General features: G+C 49.7%; 1 protein-coding gene across 7 annotated transcripts in view; it reads right to left on the bottom strand.

Annotated features, from left to right (window-relative positions):
• Positions 1 to 9,666, bottom strand: part of TDRD7 (tudor domain containing 7) — a 46,954-nt gene extending 37,288 nt beyond the window's left edge. Inside the window, exons 1-2 of one of the 7 annotated variants that reach the window (XM_064735692.1) lie at positions 9,453 to 9,666; positions 4,667 to 8,177 (exon numbers count right to left, since the gene is read on the bottom strand). In XM_064735692.1, coding sequence (XP_064591762.1) covers positions 4,667 to 4,873 — 207 coding nt within the window. In that variant the 5' untranslated portion in view covers positions 4,874 to 8,177; positions 9,453 to 9,666. Of the gene's footprint in view, positions 1 to 4,666 lie in introns of all 7 variants that reach the window. The other 6 variants (XM_064735694.1, XM_064735697.1, XM_064735693.1 and 3 more) reach the window with 6 other exon arrangements.
• Positions 9,667 to 20,941: the final 11,275 nt, after the last annotated feature.

Genomic DNA, 20,941 nt, shown 5'->3' with positions numbered 1-20,941 from the left:
CTCCTTTACAGCTCACCCAGTTCTGCTTCTACCTCCTGTGCACATGCTTGCAATAGCAGATTTAAGTTAGGCACTCCTTCTTCAATCACGTGTACCTTCTCCAACCTTGTTTAAGAGAGACTTTGTCATACAGCAGGCTGTACCTGCGTCATTACCCATCTTTGTGAAAGGTGAACCTGAAATCCTTCACTCTTCACCCTTTCACAGATCTGTGCAACAATCTGCGCTCAACAGTTTGAACATGGACTCCATAAGGCTTTAGTGAAGTGAAACACAGCAAAAGGCTGAAAGTCTTCATTTGCTGTACCTTCTTTCTTCTTTTCTGTTGTCCCTATATCCCTGTCCTTGTTTCCTCCAATTGCCTGTACACTTAACCAGCTATTTTAAGGACTCTTTTTGGAAGCATTTACTCAGAACTGGCAGTGCTCTGGGAGCTGTTCTCAAGGGGACAGCACTTTGTCTTGGTCTGCAAATAATGAATAGTAAACACAGTCTTGCTTAGGTCCATGTAGGCTTGTTTAGGCAGCATGTGTATAATCCTTCCAGGTTCCTTCTCCCTGCTCCCACCTCATGCATGCTTGCATTTATGGCTCAGTTCTGTCAGTGCTCCTGCCCCCTTTGCTTTTTCCCCACAACTACTGGAACATACCATTTTTGAAACTGGAGGAGACAATTCTTATAAGCTCACTATCTCTCCTGGATCATTCTCTTCAGGACTGCAATCCATGAGTCTTCTAAGCAGATTCCTGAACAGGCCAACATCTGCACTCCCAAAGTCCTGCATTGTTGATTCCACTTTGTGCTTTGTTTCCCTCCTTTCAGGGCCACAGACACCATCTAGCCACAGACAGGGCTCTTCCAAGCCTTTACATCTGCAATCGTTCCTTGTTTTCAAGGGCTATGTCCAGCAGAGCACCTCTCTTCATTGATTCATTGCATGTGTCAGGATGCTGGGAGCAGCAGACCCCAGAAACATCCTGGATTGTTCACACTTGGATGTCTTGTCCCTGTAGCAGGTATGGCAGTGGCCCAAACCCCCCAGTGGTTGTCAAAAGAAGGCATCATCTGCTTTGTCTGCCACTTCTTCCCCTTAAGATATTTGTATCAGATGGCCACCACGTTGCCATACACTGGTCTGTCCATTACTCATAAGCTCTTCCTGTCTCATCATCTGCCCCAAGACAGTGCTCCTGGCATCCCTGCTGCTCCCAAACTGGGAATGCCTCACAGGAACTCCTCCTGTCCACCACTGCAGCCCATAACTCCTCAGCAGCCAGTGTCAACCCACAGCAGCATGCTGGTTGTGTGACCTGTTGCAACAACTCCCCGTGACCTTAAATGGGACAACAGCCCTGAACAACACAAACATCTCCAGTTTCTTCTGGTTGCAGCCCAAGCTGTGGACAGTCATGAACTGGCTCTTCAGAGAGGTTGCCATTTGTGCCCACTTCCAGAAAAGAAGCTTTCCTCAAACTCCTAGCTAACAGGAATGGATGCATGAGATGGATCACTTGACCTTTGTTGATCACTTTGATTGATCACTTGTTCAAAGTCTCAATATAAAAGGATTTTTGTCCCTATACAGTTTATCAGAGTTTTATAAATGAACATTTTCACATCTCTGGTACATTTCAGGTTTTTCCTGTCACTAATGTTCTAAAATTTTTTTTTGCATTTCCTTCCCTTGTTTCACAAGGATAAAGTTTAACAAAATGCTTTGAATTAAAATGAATTCAGATGTAAAAAGAGATGGGGGTTAGATGAGCAGAGCAAAGCAGTCTTCAAACTTTTCCTTTTGAAGGGGCTTAATTATTCAAGCAGAAGTCAAAGTTTTCTTAGACAAAAGTGCAATAACACACTTCTCATAAATGAATATGAGGTAAAGCAAAGTAGGGTTCCTTGAAATGATGCAACCACCTGTTGGAGGTGCAAGTATTTCAATGAGTCCCCTTTCAGTGCTTTCTGTATGCTTAACTTAATTCTTATCTTCTGTGGAAACTGGAGGACATAGCTACTGCATAAAGAAAAAGTCATCAGATTTAATCTTTCCCACATTCAAGACAGCTGAATTAGTGTTCAGTATTAAGAGGAACAAAGCCCAATTTATATCATTGTCATACCAAGATAATGTTTGTTCAGCCTCAGTTACCTAGCTAATATTCAACTCCCACAAACACTTGAGGCAGCACGTAACATGTGGCACTTCGAGATCAATTTGTATTATTTACTGCCTACTTTATACTATTCCTTTTTGAATGCATTTCTTGGACAGCTGCATCTTGGACAGCTGACCTGGCAGTAATGAAAGTCCTTCTACGACTATCTAGACTGCAGCCATGACCACTAGCTGCTAGCAGACCCTTGGATGTGCATGTCTTTGCTGTCCTGCCCCACTGTCTGTAAGGGGATTAAAGGAAGAGGCAAGGGTGTTGACAGACATTTCGGAGGTCACAGTACTCCAGAGCCATGAAGAGAGACTGCTCAAGTATTCTGGAGAGAGGTGAACAAAGAGAACGGGCTTATTATAATGACATATAGCCTGTAACAAGAAAGCACATGGGGGCTTAGCGGCCCACATCAGTGCATAGTCATGCTTGCCACTCTCTGTTTCATGTCTGCCATGCCCACACTGTGGACACTGGTAAGAGGAGTGCCATCAAACAGCAACATGGGCTCAATCTTTGCACCTTTGCCACCTCCCAGGTGTTCAACAAAGCACTTCCTCTCAGCTGTTTCAGTCATGCAGAGCACAGCTGGCACTTCTGAACTAGAGTGAGTCCTCCTCAAGTACCTCAAGACCCCTGACTTTCTCCTTTTTCACATCCTAAAGCCACATTTCACTCTCTTGTAACAGCTGCCGCAAAGAATTCACTGCCCCTAGTGCTATCCAAGAGTTCACAAGGCTCTCAGCACACATCGCATTAGTGGATAAACAAGGCTCTCAAGGGAATGGGAGGATACCAGATTACACCCTGCAAGGCCCTAGTTAGAAACAGATGGCTATCTGCCAGAACCACCACGAGGAAGCATTTAATTGCAGGATCACAAATGTTCCCAGACCTGAGGTACCTGCAATCCTGTTACTAACGTAGCTGCAGCTGAGGCAGGCTTTGGAGAAAAAGAATCCCAAACTTGCTTGTCTGCTGTAAATAGGCAAATTCTGATGTAAAAATGCAAAAAGAGAATCTGTTGCTTTAAAACAGCCACATCTCCAGGTATTAGGACAAAACTCAGGATACCTCTCATTGTATTCTTGTCGCAGAAAGAGGCCTTTGTCGAGGATGAGCCATTTGTTGATGAGGGGAGACTCAGACACTCAATATGAGTGATAAGCAAGTTCCGTTTATTGAAGAGAGCATCAGACACTTATACAGCGAGCAATAAGCTCATGAATATTCTGTAATTTACACTGTCCATTGGCCACACCACAACATCAGCTCTTCCCCAATTCCTCAGGGGTTACATCTCTCTTTTCTCATGTCTCTTTCACTATTTGTTATCATACTACAGCTATGCCAAGGACACACTATCTTGCAGGTGGAGGACTTGGAATTAGCCACAGTTTGTAATTTTCCATTCTCTAGCAGCTAAATGCCCAACATCTTCTCACCAGACAGCTAATGAGGGAGAACTAGCTCTGAGTTCACACATGCCGTCCCAATCCAGCTAAGCAAACAAGGAATCTCAGCCTTAAGTCCTGTCTCTTCAGACCTGCTATAACAGCCACACACTGTGCCAATATCCACTAGCTTTTTGCTCTGCTCAGGCTACAAAGACTTCAGGAACCCAGAACCATACTCCAACGAGGGAGAGGCTTCAAGCTTGCCAGACAGATCATCTGCAAGTCACACAGCTACACCAGCTATCAAGAGAACACATTCTGACTTCAAACCAGAAGTCCAGACTATTGGGCAAGGAGGTTTGTGGTCCTGGCAAGCTGCTTCCAAGGTGGCAGCCACCAGGAGACACAGGCTAGTACAGCAAGAGCAAGGAATAAGGGAAAACTCTTCTACCACACCAATCCTCTGCTAAGATCTGCTTCTCCTTGATCTGTGTGACGACCCTTTATCCCTCGCATGCCTGCCAGATGTTGAGGCACTTGCAAATATTGCAGCAAGGCACCTCACTTGCATGAGCTCTTTGTCACTTCAGCACATATTTGCAGTTCTGTTGCACTGCAATCCATAACAAACAAGAATCCTAAGTCCAAAGCAAGCACTGTCAGGCTTATAAGCAACAGCACCAAAGAGTTTTACTGTAGGGAAAAAAATTGATGCTAAACCCCACTGAGAAGAGATGATTAACACACACAAGTTAACCTTCTTGAAGGTCCCAGGACAAGCCACTAGTATCTCCTCTAAAGTCAGAAATGCTGAGAAAGGGGCCAGATCTCCACAAGTGATCTTTCCACACAGAATTCACATTTCCAGGAAAAAGCCCTGAAACTTTACATTTCTGAATACAAAACCTTGAGTCTGGAATGCAGAGGCAGGAAAATAAGGAGCACTTAGTATCTTATGTCTCAGCTTCCACCTCTCCCAGAATTAGTGCACCATATGCATGCTACAGAAATACACAGCACAAAAGGAGGCAAAATTATGAACCAAGAACATTCTGCAAACACAAAACCCATTTCTGAACTGTAATTCTCAATTGTGATTCTTACCTCTCCCATTTTGTTCTCTTCCACTCTGACCACTCCTGGGATACTTTCCAAGTAGCCTTCCAGTGTGTCATATCCTAGGTGCCTGAAGGGAATGAACTCATTGGTCAGGGATCTATATTCATTCTGAAGTTCTGACAAACGTACACCATTTTTAAAGGCGTGAAGAACAGCTCGCAGGGCTTTTGCAACAAGTTCTGGTTCCTGCATCTTCACCTACAGCCCTGTCTCCAAAAGAAAAAAAGAAGAAAAAAAAAAGGCATTTTTACATACAGGCTAAAATCACTGGGTTTTACTATTCAAGCTCTCTCCCTCAAAAAACCAGAATGCAACAACTCAGTCTGGAGACTGTGATACTTCTGGGTAGGCCTGTAGGGCCATGGTAGTGCAAGCCAAGCATCATGTGGTATGGAACACACAGGGCACGACAGTGTCAAAAAGTGCTGACAAAGGAGTGCAGCAACCATCATGCACAGGTTGGCTCTGCCAGACAATCACGAGAGACCACATGCACAGAAGAGGGGTGGGTGCTGCTAAGCAACTGACCCACCACAGACAAGTATTAGATACTGTACCTGTGACAGGGCAATTCTGGAGGTGTGTGCAGCTGGGGAAAGAGAGGCACCATGGAAAGTGGCGTGGGGGTCCTGCCAATGGGAAGCTGAACATGAGTCAGCAGTGCCCTGGAATCCAGGAGGGCCACCCGTGTGCTGGGGTGCATCAGGCACAGCATCACAGCCAGGCAAGGGAGAGGATTATACCACTCTGCTCTGCTCTGCTCTGCTCTGGGGCAGCCTCACCTCGAGTGCTGGGGGCTGTTCAGGGTGCCACAGTATGAGAAAGACATTGAGCTGTTAAAGTGTCCAAAGGGGGGAACAAACATGGTGAAGGGCTGTGAGGGGAACCCATATGAGGTTGAAGTCACTTGGTCTGCTCAGTCTAGACAAGAGAAGACTGAGGAGAGACCACATTGCAGTCTACAACTTCCTTGTGAGGGTAAGAGGAGCAGCAGACACTGATATTTACACTCCTGTGACCAGTGACAGGGCCCCTGGGAATGGCCAAAATGGTGTCACAGAAGGTTTGGACTCGATATCAGGAGAAGGTTCTTCATCCAGAGGATGACTGAGCACTAGAACAGGCTCCCAATAGAAGTGGTCACAGCACCAGGTCTGAGAGAGGCCAAGAAACGCTTGGACAAAGGTCTAAGGCACATGGTGGGATTCGTTTAGTTCCTGTGCAGGGCAAGGAGTTGGATTTTGATGATCCTGTGGGTCATTTTATCCAACTCAGGATATTTTGTGATTTGATGACACCTTACTACCTGCAGGGCTAAAACTTCCACTGAAAGTGAGAGAGGGCACAACCACCAGCCCCTGTCACAGCACTCCACAATCTGTGGTGCAGGGTGTCCCTCTAGAGAGACGGGAGCTGCTCCATGTGCCCCTGAGCCAGCAGCTTCACTAACGCTCATGCCTCCACTCCACCATGGAAACAGCATGCATCTGGGGCATGCAACATCTTACCCACAAGTGCACAATGCCTCGACACCACAGACTCTTCAGAGAGAAAACACAACTTAAGTCCCCAGGTACATGATCCTCCGACACAGGGATTTTGTTCTGGCCTTCTGTTTTTTCAGCCTGTGTTGCTTGTGTCTGGTAGGGCCACGGCATGCCCAGAGCCTGCCCCAGGGCTCTGCATGACCATCCCACTGCGCTCTGCCCAGGCATGGAGCCTTCTCAGCCTGGATCGAGGGACAGACCTCGAGCCATGTTCTGGGGACATGTCACGGTGCTTGCTGAGGCCTGCCTGGCAGCCACCTCACACAGCTCCACAGCCCTCGGGCACGTCCCAGTGCCCTGTGCCGCCTCCTGGCTGCTCCCCAAACAGCTCGGTGCTTTTCTACAGCCACGCAAAGCAGAAGGCCTGAACCTGCCTTTTATCCTTGTGCAATGCATTTCATCCACATCTACAGATTCCTTCCATCAGCTCTCAAGAAAGACTGCTTTACCTACCTCAGGCTTATGATTTTACCATTACAAATCTCTCATTCATATACCTCTAGAAATGTCTATAATTAGCGGATCTAAGTATGAATCTACTGATTCATTCCTTCTTACAGACAACTCTAAATATCTACATACCCAATGCATGCGCTGCATATAAATATTTTGATATCTGAGTACTTCCTGGTATACAAGGAAGCAGGAGCTGCAACACTGAACAAAATGGCATCTCCCTCCCACAAAATGGTGGCAGAAACCGTCCAGCCAGGGCTCCGGCCCAGGAAGCCCGGGCAGCGCGGGAGGCGCTTTCAAGGCCAGAGCCAGCGCAACCCAAAGCCCTCCCAGCCCCCCAACTCACAGGCCTGCACACACTTGGGGCTTCTCCAGGAACACCCAGCTGCGCCCTTGGGACCTTGGGGAGCGCCAGGCACAAGAGCTGCGGGGCAGGCTCTGTGCTCCCAGCTGGGCCTCCTCCTCCCAGGCGCTCGCTCACCGCAGGGGCGCTCCCGCCACGGGAACCTCCCTGCCTCGGCCGCACACCAAAGGCACGCAGCTCTCGCACAGCCCAGCAACAACCCTGTGTGTGCACTCCAAGTGTGTGCTGCACACAGGCTCCACTCCAACACTGAGCACAGCACACTGGTGCACCTCAAACGCCTCATCCTCGCCCCCAGCAGCTCCTGTGCAACATGAGCACAGCCACAAGGCCACCTCACTCTCCTCAAGGCCCTCCAGCTCTAGGCACAGCACCAGAGTGCCCCTCCTCCAGCACACCAAGGCCAGTGACTGCTGCCCACCTACCTGCACAAGGCTCTCTCACAACTGCAGCGCTGCCACCAGGGGCCCCATGAAAGGCTGGTGTGCCCTGTTCTCCCCAAAGAGACCCTCTCCCATCACCGCTTCCCTTCCTGGGGAGCTCACCAACTGGCCAACAACACACCAACTCCAAAAGGAAGAGAAATGCCAACTTCAGCACATTTCAGATGCCACCACACACACTTCTGGCTCTCCCTTCCTGCACCCAACCTCACGACGGTCCAGCTCCGGGGCCACACAAGGAGGCACAGCATCAAGTCCTCTTCCGCACCCTTCCTCGAAGAGTTTCACTTTATGCACACACAGCACTTCACTAACCCAGCTGCACCTCTTGCTCTGTACACTTATGTTCGCACACAGGTACACCCACGTCCCTGCACCCAGACAGACAGCACGGCCAGTGCGCCTCTTCACACACACGTGGCCCCTCAACCCTGCCATTGCTGCCCTTGCCACTCCAGCGGGTTTCACCCACCGATCCTGCAACAATCCCTCAGCAGCAGCTGCCCTCACAGCCGCCCTCTGCTCAACACAGGCACTGCCCAGGAGGAGCAGCACACACTGAACCTGCACATCTCCACACAGCAGTGGGAAAATCTACACTGGGCACTTGCATCCTCCTCTTATCCTTTCAGAGACCTTGCAGCTGGTGCACCGAGCTTCAAAGAATCAGGAGATGTGACTGCCACCTGCCAGAAGAAAAAAACACACGAGGTTCATATATCTCCTTTGGACTCGCTCAGTTTCAAATGACATTATGTGCCACAGAAACCTGTGCAAGTTTTGTGTAATGTAAAGTCCTGATCATATAAATAATCCCAAACACTCATGCATTGAGAACAATGCAGCAAAAAATGCATTTCTGTCTATAACTGTTTTTCAACAATATTCATTCAAGAAACATGGAAAAGCTGATAGGAAAATTTTTGAGGCCTTTTTTCCTACTGTCTCTTTTAAATTGTAGACATAATTTCTTATTTGGCTAACATGGGTCTTGAAAATTCTCTTGCCTAAACCTTCTGAGTTTATTTTCCTACTCAGGTAAAATTACCAGTATATGCACTACATCAAGGAGTGATGACGAAAATATAAAATAACCTGGAATGGCAATTTAAAAGTTGATTCAGAAGAAAAACTACACTAAAAGAAGAAACTGAGGATTACGGGGGAATTACATCATTTCAATATCAGACATGTTAGTTGCATACCAATGCAATAGTTGAAATATATCAGAAATAGCAAACAGCATATTATAAAGTCCATCTCCTAAACTGTATTGTAAGGAGTAGTCACGAGGACAAATTAAACGAGTCGACAGGTACTAGGGTACAAAGGTCAAACTGAATCCAGCCTCAACCCACACCTTACAATCCTCACATTCCTATAGTCAGCAATTACACAGACTTGCAAGGCAGTAATGGTGACAACATCGATGCATTAACAGAAAGCTACACAGCTCAGAGTAGCTTCCGAAGCATTTTTAAAAATCGTTTTTAGTTAAGCTGCTTTAACATGAGGTCATTCAGCAGTTATGACATTTTCCCGGCGGTTCACTGCCTCCAGACAGCAGGACACTACCCTGGAAACGGAGCCCGAGCTCACTCATCATCACTAAGTCAACGCACATCGTTCAAACCACCTCTGCCAGCACGTGAACCGAAACTTCCTTCGGAACGCTCAGAACGGATGATCCGCGCTGCGGATCATTAGCCAGGCTAAGGAAAAGAGGAAATGCGGACAGCTCTCCTGCAGGGAGGGGATGCACTCCCTGGTAGCCTCGCTTTCCGCAGACTACAAACACCCTCCCGGGGAACGCGTCTCCGAAGGCAGAAAGCATCCACTAACCCGGTGAAGACGGGACACTTTCTCTGTCACCGCGCAAGCACTGAGGAGGAACAGCCTCCCGCTAGCTGGCAGCGCCCGTCCCTCCGCGCTGCCTTTCCCCTCAGACCGCGAGAACTTACGCCCGGCGGGGCTCCACTCCTTCCTTTCCACTTCCTCCTCCCGGGGCTCTCAGGCACCGGCCACAGCTTCTTCGGGCCGCCGCCGCGGGCCGGGCCGGGCCGGGCCGGAGCCGGGCGGAGCCGCCGCCTCCCTGCACGGGGCCGCGGAATGAGGGGCTGCGCGGCCGCTCCCCGCGCCACCGCCCAACCGGCCCGGGCCGCCCCGGCCGGCCCGACCGCCGCCTCCGCCCCGCCCGCTCCGGCCCCGGGCGCCTGCGCAGCGCCGTGCCCTGCCGTGCCGCTCCCGGCAAGGGCCACGTGTGCCCTCGGCCGCGGGAGCCGGGCGGGACCCGAGCTGGGCTCGGCGGGGCTGGCATCCGGCCGCGCCTGTGCCGCCTCAGGCCGCCCCGCCGCCGCCTTACGGAACCGATGAAGTCTCAGTCCTGTCACGAGGCAGCAGCCAAAGTCGCCTTCCAGAGGGAGCGGCTGAGGAATAACAGCTCCGTTAGAGCGTCAAATTCTCTTCTGCAGAGGATCATAGAATGTTAAGGGGTTAGAAAGGACTGTAATGATCAAGGCCCTCGGCCGTGGGCAGGGACACCTCCCACTGGAACACGTTGCTCAAGGACTTGTCCAGCCTGGCCTTGAATGATGCCGGTGTTGGGGCATCACAGCCTCTCTGGGCAGTTTGTCACAATGTCTCGCCGTCTTCACAGCAAACAATTTCCTCTTAATATCTAACCTAAATTTCCCATCTTTCAGTTAGTACCTGATTATGCTTGTCCTGCTGCTGCAGTTCCTGACAGTGCCTTTTTGGCTTCCTCATACGACCCTTCAGATACTGGTTGCAATGAGGTTTCCATACAACTTTGTTTTCTTCAGCCCCCAACTTTCTGAGCCTGTCTTCATAGGGAAAGTGCTCCAGTCCTTTTCAGCAACTTTGTGGACCTCGTCTGGATTTGTTCCAATAGTTCCATGTCTTTCTTGGGTTGAGGGTGCCAGAACTGTATGCAGTACTCCTGCAGATCTTTAATTAATTCACTTTAATGCCTCAATTTCGGAATACCAAAACCCACTGAATTTAGTTCTGCAGGTGGAGCTCTCTCTTGTCACCCTTTACAAAAACCACTCCACAGCTGCATGTCCCACCGAGGAGCTGCTGGTGGGTGCCTGCCTGCACTGCCATGGGGCTGCAGCCCTGCTTAAGAGGGCTGTGCTTGCCCAGCCAATATCCAGGTTGCTGCCAGTTTCCAGGTGGTGTGCATCTGCATAGGCACCTTGGGCACTACTGCCTTCGAGAAAGCAGTAGACCCACAGCTTCAGCTTTCACTGTGCTGTCCAGCATTCCAAGGACACAGCTGATTTGTTCCCCATGCAAGGGGTTACTAGTGATGGAGAGCTGCTCAGCTGCTCCTTTAGGAAAGGATCCTGCCATCCTGCATGTTGCCTGCAACAGCATTCCTCTCTCTGTAGATGGTCACTTCTGAGAGCCAGAGTGGAAGAAGCATCAGGCCAAGCTGCGTGGTCACCAAATAGTGGAGGTCTGCCAAAGCCAGAGGCTGGCCCCACAGAGGGGCACATGCCAGCACAGTGGTGGAGCTGCTGAACCTCACAGGGTTCAGCAAGGTGCCTGCAGGGGGTTCCCACCTTTGCTGTGACTGCTACAGCCTCCAGAGACTGCTTGCTGCCAGTGTCCAGTATGCTCTGACATAGCATTTTTAGAAAATCTGCACATTGAGGATACAATGTTTAATACAAAGTTTACTCATTTGAGGCTATTTTAATTTACAAGGGATTTCCATTTAGTAGGGAGATATGGCAGTTGCAGTAAACATGCACATTAAATTTTGCAGAGACTGTAGCATTTCCAGTATATTACAGAATCACAATACAGTTGTGAATCTCCTAAGTGGCTTCTAGAATATGCATATTGTTACAGTACTGTCTTCAACTGCTAGGAGGGGATATGTGCGCTGCAGCCAGCTTAGGGCAGAAGCTCTTTCTTTAAAGATTCTTTGTACTATTTTTTTGACTTTTTTTTTACTTGATTGTGCTTAATCTAACTGTCACAGCTAAAATAAATAAAGCAAGGTTGTAGGCCAAGAGGAGTTTGTACAGAGGAAGCTTCCCAAGGCCTTGTAAACATTACCTACGCCACTGCCCAGAACACTATCCTTGTCCTTGAAAAGCAGGTCTTACTTTTTTTTTTTTTTTTTTTTTTACTTTTCCTTCTCCTGGTCTAATGTGGCCATAATTTTGTACAGAGAATTGTTGGACACACTTATTCTATGTCAAATGAAATATTTGCAGCACCAACGCAATGATGTAGTGAGAGAAAGAGGGGACAGCTGTGAAGGCCTTGAGAAGCAAGAAGCATAGAGAAGTACAGCCATGAAGCGTGATGAGACAGTGTCACAGAAACTGTGGGAAAACCAGAAGCTCTTCAACAGCATGCTTTCAGGGTAGAGAATCAAGGCATTACTTTATTCTGCCCAGGATGTTTTTCCGACCAGGATGTGCAATAGACTTTTCACATATTTATACATTAAACCCCAAAGAAATTCACATTCATTAGTCTCAAATTACACAATTCTTAGTATTCAATTTCCTACTGGCTATTGATCACCTTTGATGTTAATTGCATCTTCATTCCTTGTTTCTCTTAACAATCTTTTCCCAGCCCAGGTATCTCCCACTGCTCTAGAAGTGGTAATGTTCATTATTGTTTGTTAATAGTTATGGTTTATCTCCTGTGTATCTTTGGGCTACTTGGAATTCATAGATGTTAAGATCATAGAGATGCCCCTAGGAACAGGATCATTTGAAGAGAAACTTCAATTCCCTTCCCCCTGGGCAAAGGCAAGAAAATCCCTGACCAAAGTTACATTAAAAAAATTAAAAGTGGTGTAATTTCCAGCAATTACACAAAGGTTTAAGGCAGGTTTGGTTTGCAAAGGCTGCTGTTGGCCCTCTGCCAGTCTGAGCAGGTGAATGGACATGTTCACCCAGGACACAGTCTCCTGCAGGCTTGCATGTCCAGGACAGAGACAAAATTCTAGACCAAACTTCACAACAAAGACCTCATGTAGTTTGGTAATCAGATACACCACAAGTAACAGGTCTGATGGAAATTTTGTGCTGTGAGATGGGCACATGACACAGCTGTGAGAGCAACTTCTCAAAGTGCCCCAAGTACACTGTGGTTATGGATTGTTGGACTGCACAGGACTAAAACCTGCATCTGTCAGCCAGGTATCCAAAAGTGCTGCGAAGGACAGTACAGGTTTACTCTCCTCATTTTCTTTGATGCTGCGGCAACCATAAGAACCCCTGACAACCTCAGGATGGAGTGATGGATAGGTAGACATAGGAGAACAGGATTTTGAATGCTTTTAACATCAAAGTTTTAAATCCAAGATGAGACTTCTGCATTTCTGTGGTGCATGACATCTCCAAAATGAGTGGGTCGAATAGGTGGAGAATTCCTGAGTCTTTTTCTGGCAGGTGGCAGTCACATCTCCTGATTCTTTGAAGCTCGGTGCACCAGCTGCAAGGTCTCTGAAAGGATAAGAGGAGGATGCAAGTGCCCAGTGTAGATTTTCCCACTGCTGTGTGGAGATGTGCAGGTTCAGTGTGTGCTGCTCCTCCTGGGCAGTGCCTGTGTTGAGCAGAGGGCGGCTGTGAGGGCAGCTGCTGCTGAGGGATTGTTGCAGGATCGGTGGGTGAAACCCGCTGGAGTGGCAAGGGCAGCAATGGCAGGGTTGAGGGGCCACGTGTGTGTGAAGAGGCGCACTGGCCGTGCTGTCTGTCTGGGTGCAGGGACGTGGGTGTACCTGTGTGCGAACATAAGTGTACAGAGCAAGAGGTGCAGCTGGGTTAGTGAAGTGCTGTGTGTGCATAAAGTGAAACTGTTCGAGGAAGGATGCGGAAGAGGACTTGATGCTGTGCCTCCTTGTGTGGCCCCGGAGCTGGACTGTCGTGAGGTTGGGTGCAGGAAGGGAGAGCCAGAAGTGTGTGTGTGGTGGCATCTGAAATGTGCTGAAGTTGGCATTTCTCTTCCTTTTGGAGTTGGTGTGTGTTGGCCAGTTGGTGAGCTCCCCAGGAAGGGAAGCGGTGATGGGAGAGGGTCTCTTTGGGGAGAACAGGGCACACCAGCCTTTCATGGGGCCCCTGGTGGCAGCGCTGCAGATGTGAGAGAGCCTTGTGCAGGTAGGTGGGCAGCAGTCACTGGCCTTGGTGTGCTGGAGGAGGGGCACTCTGGTGCTGTGCCTAGAGCTGGAGGGCCTTGAGGAGAGTGAGGTGGCCTTGTGGCTGTGCTCATGTTGCACAGGAGCTGCTGGGGGCGAGGATGAGGCGTTTGAGGTGCACCAGTGTGCTGTGCTCAGTGTTGGAGTGGAGCCTGTGTGCAGCACACACTTGGAGTGCACACACAGGGTTGTTGCTGGGCTGTGCGAGAGCTGCGTGCCTTTGGTGTGCGGCCGAGGCAGGGAGGTTCCCGTGGCGGGAGCGCCCCTGCGGTGAGCGAGCGCCTGGGAGGAGGAGGCCCAGCTGGGAGCACAGAGCCTGCCCCGCAGCTCTTGTGCCTGGCGCTCCCCAAGGTCCCAAGGGCGCAGCTGGGTGTTCCTGGAGAAGCCCCAAGTGTGTGCAGGCCTGTGAGTTGGGGGGCTGGGAGGGCTTTGGGTTGCGCTGGCTCTGGCCTTGAAAGCGCCTCCCGCGCTGCCCGGGCTTCCTGGGCCGGAGCCCTGGCTGGACGGTTTCTGCCACCATTTTGTGGGAGGGAGATGCCATTTTGTTCAGTGTTGCAGCTCCTGCTTCCTTGTATACCAGGAAGTACTCAGATATCAAAATATTTATATGCAGCGCATGCATTGGGTATGTAGATATTTAGAGTTGTCTGTAAGAAGGAATGAATCAGTAGATTCATACTTAGATCCGCTAATTATAGACATTTCTAGAGGTATATGAATGAGAGATTTGTAATGGTAAAATCATAAGCCTGAGGTAGGTAAAGCAGTCTTTCTTGAGAGCTGATGGAAGGAATCTGTAGATGTGGATGAAATGCATTGCACAAGGATAAAAGGCAGGTTCAGGCCTTCTGCTTTGCGTGGCTGTAGAAAAGCACCGAGCTGTTTGGGGAGCAGCCAGGAGGCGGCACAGGGCACTGGGACGTGCCCGAGGGCTGTGGAGCTGTGTGAGGTGGCTGCTAGGCAGGCCTCAGCAAGCACCGTGACATGTCCCCAGAACATGGCTCGAGGTCTGTCCCTCGATCCAGGCTGAGAAGGCTCCATGCCTGGGCAGAGCGCAGTGGGATGGTCATGCAGAGCCCTGGGGCGGGCTCTGGGCATGCCGTGGCCCTACCAGACACGAGCAACACAGGCTGAAAAAATAGAAGGCCAGAACAAAATCCTTGTGTCAGAGGATCATGTGCCTGGAATGATGCGGAAAAGACTATGAGAGGCTCCTCCAAAAGTCTATATGTCATTCTTTACAGTTATATCATCTTTGCAGTTAAAACACAGGAGTCTCAGCATGCAATGGCATCTGTCCTGTTGGACAAGAGTTACTGCAAGGCCCATAAGGACCAGACCTCCTCAGGAAAAGGCAAGTGGATCATTATGAGCATTGCAGTGTTGCAGAGCTTTTCAGTCATCATTGTGGTGCACGTGGCTCTGACAGGTTGGATAGATGCAGAACTGCTGAGCAAGGCAAAAAGGCTGCATGGCAGACTACTGTGTGTTCTACACAGGGCAATGTCACTCCAGGCCACATCCTTTTGTTGGAGGCTGAGCTTCATGTTCACATGCCCATCCTCTTCCTGTCGACCTTCTGAGGTGATTTTCAGGTAAATGACAGTCTCAGATTTCTCAAGGTCTATTCTAATCCATCTATGGAAACACATACTAAAGGACTCTGCCCTGGTCACGGAATGAACAGGGCTAGTGAGTGTAGATGTGCATTGGCATTGTCTGGTCACAGCTGGGAATGCTTCTGAATGTTTTGTGTATACTCCTTTGGAACATGGAGAAAGAAGAAAGGATTCTTTGCCTCTGTGCGGTCATATTGCATATGTGCTGTGTGCCTGTTAGAGTTCAAGCACAGACAAAACTGCCTGTTCAAGCTCTGGTACTGCTGGATTGCTGTTTTTATCAGTGCTGGCTGTGCAGCAGGTACACTGTCTGATCTGTAAGCAGGAGTTCCTGGGGTAGGAGAGCTCTCCCTCAGAAGGAGAGGCCCTCCTGGCAGTGGCTCTGTGCTGAGCCAGCCCAGCAAAGGTGCTGGGTTTGCCAAAGAGGAGGGGGAAGAATGAGCTGGAGAGCACTGCTGGAGGGCTTGCCTGGCTTTTAGTGTCATCATCCATTGCCCTTGTTTTCCTGGGCTGTGTGGGTCACCCTAGAACAAGAAGAGAGATCCCTGGGCCAAGCTGTTGCTGCTTAGCAATCTCTCTCTTTGGTTGTTTTTCTGCTTTGATTGTCCTGTCTTAATTGTGAGAAAAGATCCTTTTTGAAGTTGCTGTTTGGTAAATTTCAGAGATGCTGGTGAAATCCCTGAGTTTCTCTTGCCCTGCTGCTGTGCAAAATGGTCATCTCTGAGGTTCCTTGGGGACCATGGCTAGCAAGGTAGCAGTGCTGACCCCATGAAGGGCCACTTTTCAGACTGTGCCACCACCTTATAGGCAGAGCTGAGGTTGCAGAGTATCAAGGGTGCAGTTTTGCAGAGTGAAGGCTGTGTCTTTCACCTGTGGGTTACCTGAGATGTAACCTGTTGTGGCATCTTTCAGGTGCATGGCTGTTCTGAGACTGTATGGAGAGATGGGTCTCTTTGTGTGCTTCAATGTATTGGTGGAGATGGTGGTTTGTGAATGCCTGGGTGCAAGCCACAGTGCCGTAGCACAGAGACCCAGAACTGGTCTGTGGGTCTGTACCCCAGGACAGAGACAGACAACCCTTTACCTTTTTGGATGCTGCCATAGCTACCCTGACAGGTGATGTGTATGTTGAGGGTGATGGTTGTGCAGGTGGCTGTTCTTTCTCTCTTGCCTGACTCTGTGTTGCAGCGTCAGTGTTTGTGCCCTTCTCGGCGTGCTGGGAGCCAGGAGCCGGCTGGCCGTGTTTGGGTGAGCTGAGCTGAGGGCTGGAGCTGCAGTTCTGCTGGGCCAGCGCTACATGCTGCTTTTCAGCCCCGTTTGAGCCTCTCTAATCCCGGGGGCTTAGTCAGCTGCTGCCCCATCATTTCTTTCTGTGTTGTTTTTGGCTGCCCTGGGCCGTCAGCTGACGGTGGTGAGAAAGTGTTTGCTGTTACCCATTGTGGCTGTGCTAAGTCCTCCGGAGCTGTGATTGTGGCAGTAATCCTCTGCAGGGGGAGGGCTCCGGCCCGGGCTAGGTTGGAAGTCAGCCTGGCGTTGAATGGAAATGCAGTGGCGTGCCACTTGCACGGTGGCGTATCTGTGGAGTGGCCCAGAGCAGCACAACAGCTTAATCCTGCTGTGGTTCCTGCTCTTTCTGGAAGATCTGCAGAAAGCAGGCATGTCCTGCCTCACCCGCCTGCATGAGTTCCATGTGCCATCCGCGGTCTGGGTGTCAGAAGTTGTGAGGAAGATGTGTTTGGAGCACTCATGACAGCAGCAGCCAGCCCCAGATTTTGTGCCTGAGAGCACAGTGTTCTGTTGACAGCTGATAACCTTCCTGCTGCTTCTCACCAAAGGTCCCTTTGCTGTGGCTGTGCTTTTCTGGGTGTGCTTTTTGGACAGTTCCCCAGACAATGCTGGTGGAGTGGGCAGGTGCCCTAGCAGGAAGAGGCAGCCTTGGGGCTGCAGTGTGGATCTGCTAGGGCTTTGCTCCAGGCCAGGGCTCTTCCCAGGGGCAGGAGACACTCCTTGTGTGTGGACTGTGGCTGCAGCAGCAGCTATTTGGACTTGCCCAGACAGCAACTTGGAGCAGCTGGGTGGTGATGGCAGCAGATCCAGAGGTCTTGTAGCCAAGGTGGGCATGAGGAGATAGGTGTCAGGAATAGGGAGGATGCCAGAGGAACTGGCAGCAGCAGTGTGAGGAGTGGAAACTTGGGGTAGGGGCTAGGGAAGAAAGATGTGCTGAGTGCAGCAGGTGAGGGAGTGAGGCCAGTGTCCCAGCAGGAACAGGGAGACTCGAGATGGGCCTCTGTGTATGTGCACCTAAGCTCTGAATGTCATGAGAGTGGACTGAGTGTTGTGATCCTCAATAAGCAGGGTGGAGCTTCAGTGGAGAAACCTGTCACCAGCTCTGTGCTCTGTTTTGTTAAAGGTACTATTGCATAGAGAACAGAAGACTAAGCCATCCAGCTGTGCAGGAGAGATTTGTTCTGCAGTTCCTTCCACCTCAGATCCCCTTAAGCCATCCAGACTGGGACCTAGTCTTCAGTCCATGCAGACTCTGCCCCACCACTCTTGAGGGCTTTGCTCCCCGCCACCAAGACGCCTGGTGTCTGTCTGGGGTTGTGCCATCACAGTGCATCACTGTGCCCCCATGCAGAGTACCATGGGGCCTGGCCTTTAGCCATGAATTTCAGGCCCTCACTTGACAGGACAGTTGTCACACTGTTTCCTCAGGGCAGGCAGAACCTTGCCCAACCTTGTCAAGACTGCCCAACTCTCAGCACCCCTGGAGCTGGCCCTGGAGCACTGCTCGGCCTTGTTCCCCCCTGCTGAATGCTCTTGTGAAACATTGTTCCTCCATGTCTTGGTTTAACACCATCTGGCCATCAAGCGCCACACAGAGCCACTCACTCACTGCCCCACCAGAGAACCAAATTTAAACACACATAAAACAAATTTAAAACACACATACGCAAAATTCCCCAAAGAATTCATTCACCACTTCCCATGGGCAGACAGCTCTTCAGCCATCTCCAGGGGCCCCCTCCCATCTCACGGTGATCTGGAGACACAAATGCCATCACTCCAAACATCTCTTTCTTCCTCCTTCTCGTGCACAGATTTAAATACTGAGCATGATGTCAAATGGTCTGGAATATCCCTTCCTCCCTAGCATGGTACTACAAAAAGCAGAAAAGGCTTTTTGTACTCTGTGTAAGCCCTGATCAAGAATGCTTAAAACAACTGTATTTTATCAACCCTGTGTGCAGCACAAACCCAAAACACAGCATCATTCTAGTCACTGTGAAAAAACCTCACTTTATCCCAGTAGAAACCAGCACGCCCCAGCTCACCTCAAGCCAAGCACCACTGAGGCTGGCTGCTGGGCCGTGCCTTGGACTGCCCCATGTCCCTTTGCAGGCAAATTTCAGAGAGATAAACTCCCCCTGCCAGCTTTCCCCCAACAGGGGCCTGGGTGATTTGTGCCCCTCCTGTGGTGGGCCACCCACACAGCGTGCCAAGGCTTCCCCAGCATGTGCTCCCTTCTAGGGGGGAATGGCACCTGCAGAGCAGCACCCCACACCTTTCTGCTGCTCCTCCCAGCAATGCTCCCTGCTGCCCCGTGGGCTGGACCACCTCCCTGCCCTGCGAGACCCAGCAAGACCTGCTGGCAATACAGTCCTCAGCAGCACTGGGAGAGCAGTCTTAGAAACCTGTGCTCTCAGCACAGCACCATACTGCCATTTGTTTTCTTCCCCAAACTGATTATAATTTCAGAGGATTACTTAAAGAAAGATGGAACAAGCTTTTAAAATCCATGAAACAATAGTTAAAGCATAAACATTTTTGCATTACCACAGCACACTGTTTCTCTTAAAATAATTTTTAAATCACAGCAATAGCACATCCAGTGTCTGGGCAGTTCCTGAAAGCCTTTCCAAAGACCGGGGCGGGTTCTGCTATCCTCAGTCAGAAAGCAAGAGGGCAGCAACCTCCAGTTTAACGGTGAGTTAACTAGCCAGGAAAATCATGAAGTGGTCCGTGCCCAGCAGCTGATGTCCGTGTTCGTGTTAAACGGGTATTGCCAGAACTAAGTCCCTGTTTTAGTAGCATGGTACTTGACACTGCTTCATTTTTGTGCCAACACTCATAAAACTTGTTAGAAACCTAGAAGAATATTTATAATTAACAGAAACTCAAGCAGCTCCCTCTAACAGGCAGATAAAACTATGGTCTTGAACAGGTTTAAGCAGGATGCAGGGTAACGTTTATGACCAGAACTGCTGACACACCACAGTTAAAAACTTTAAAAGACTGAAAAAATCCTCAAAATTCACTTGTAACCCAAAGAAGCCTGAAAAAAGTGTTAAATGTTTCTAGAGGAGAACAAATATGGCAAGCCATTGTAGACAGCAGTAATACAGGAGTGACGACAGGTCTTGTGGTGGGAATGGCTGATGAGGAGGAGGTGCCAGCAGGTGCCAAAAACTGGGAAGCTGAAGTGGGAGAGTGCAGAAAAAAATGTGCCACCCAGTCAACTGAAGCAGTCTCCTTTCTTGCAGCAGTTGTGATGGAGTGTCTTCAATTCTGGCACGTCCTAGAGGAGTATAGTTTACACACCTTTGTTGCAGACATGCTGAAACTCTGTCAGATGGCGATCTCAGCATCTCTGAGTTTTTTGTGGACTGGAGATGTTGGGGGTTGCCTGTGGGGACTGTGGCTTATGAGATCGAGAGTCAGTCATAGAAGACTTGCTATCAGCTCTGCTCCATGTTTTGCTGGGGAGGCTGCTGCATCAGAAGACAAGCCATTCCTGTGTGACAGAAAAATACGGGAGCAGGACCTCCAATGCAAGGCTGTGTAGAGGCCATGTGACGAGATTAATTTGTTTCCACTTAGGCAGTTTGAAGCGGGGTTGGTAAGATCGACATGTCCTTGCTGCTGGGAATGTTTTGTGCCTTCTGAGCTGCTCGTGCTTTGGAAATTGCAGGAGGGAAAGCTTCTTTGAGCCAAAACAGTGTGCAAATGAGTGGGGTTGTGAGCAACATCCCCAGAAATCCTGGACTGACAGCAGCCTTGCAGTTTTCTGGCACAGGCTTAAGGGCTCTGGTCCAGCAGAGGTGCCAGTGCTGGTCTGTTAGAGTGGCTAATTGTGGTAAAGGATCACTGATTAACAGCACAGGTTGGCTGAGGGAAGCCCTGAAATTGACAGAGCTTGTCCCCTCCTCAGTTTCTGGTGTAGAGTGAGGTGATGTCTATGTGCAATTTCACTGTGCACATTTTCTGATGCCTACCCTGCCACTGTCTCTGCTCCCAATTACAAGGGCCCTGCATTAAGTCACCAGGCTTCTGGTCAGAGCACTTGTCTCTGCAGACTCTGTGCCTCATCTCTGCTGATGTTCTACCTCTCTAATATGTCGATAACCATTGTGTTGCTCTTGGTTTTCCTATCCCTCTCTCTTTCTGTAATTCCATAATAGACTCTTAGGCTGGATTTCTTGGTTTCCTGGATAGACCAATATAGTATGGTGCCAGCTACAAGAGAAGTCTGGGCAAATTGTGAGGGACAGAGATTTGTTCAAGAGCGAATGTTGAGCCTTATTAGTTGATGAGGAGGCAAGGTTTGATCCATTTGTGTTACTCATGCCAAGGCTGCTTCCTG

The sequence above is a fragment of the Zonotrichia leucophrys genome, chromosome Z (assembly GCF_028769735.1).
Source record: "Zonotrichia leucophrys gambelii isolate GWCS_2022_RI chromosome Z, RI_Zleu_2.0, whole genome shotgun sequence".
Classification (NCBI taxonomy): domain Eukaryota; kingdom Metazoa; phylum Chordata; class Aves; order Passeriformes; family Passerellidae; genus Zonotrichia; species Zonotrichia leucophrys.
This window is presented reverse-complemented; position numbering and strand designations above follow the sequence as displayed.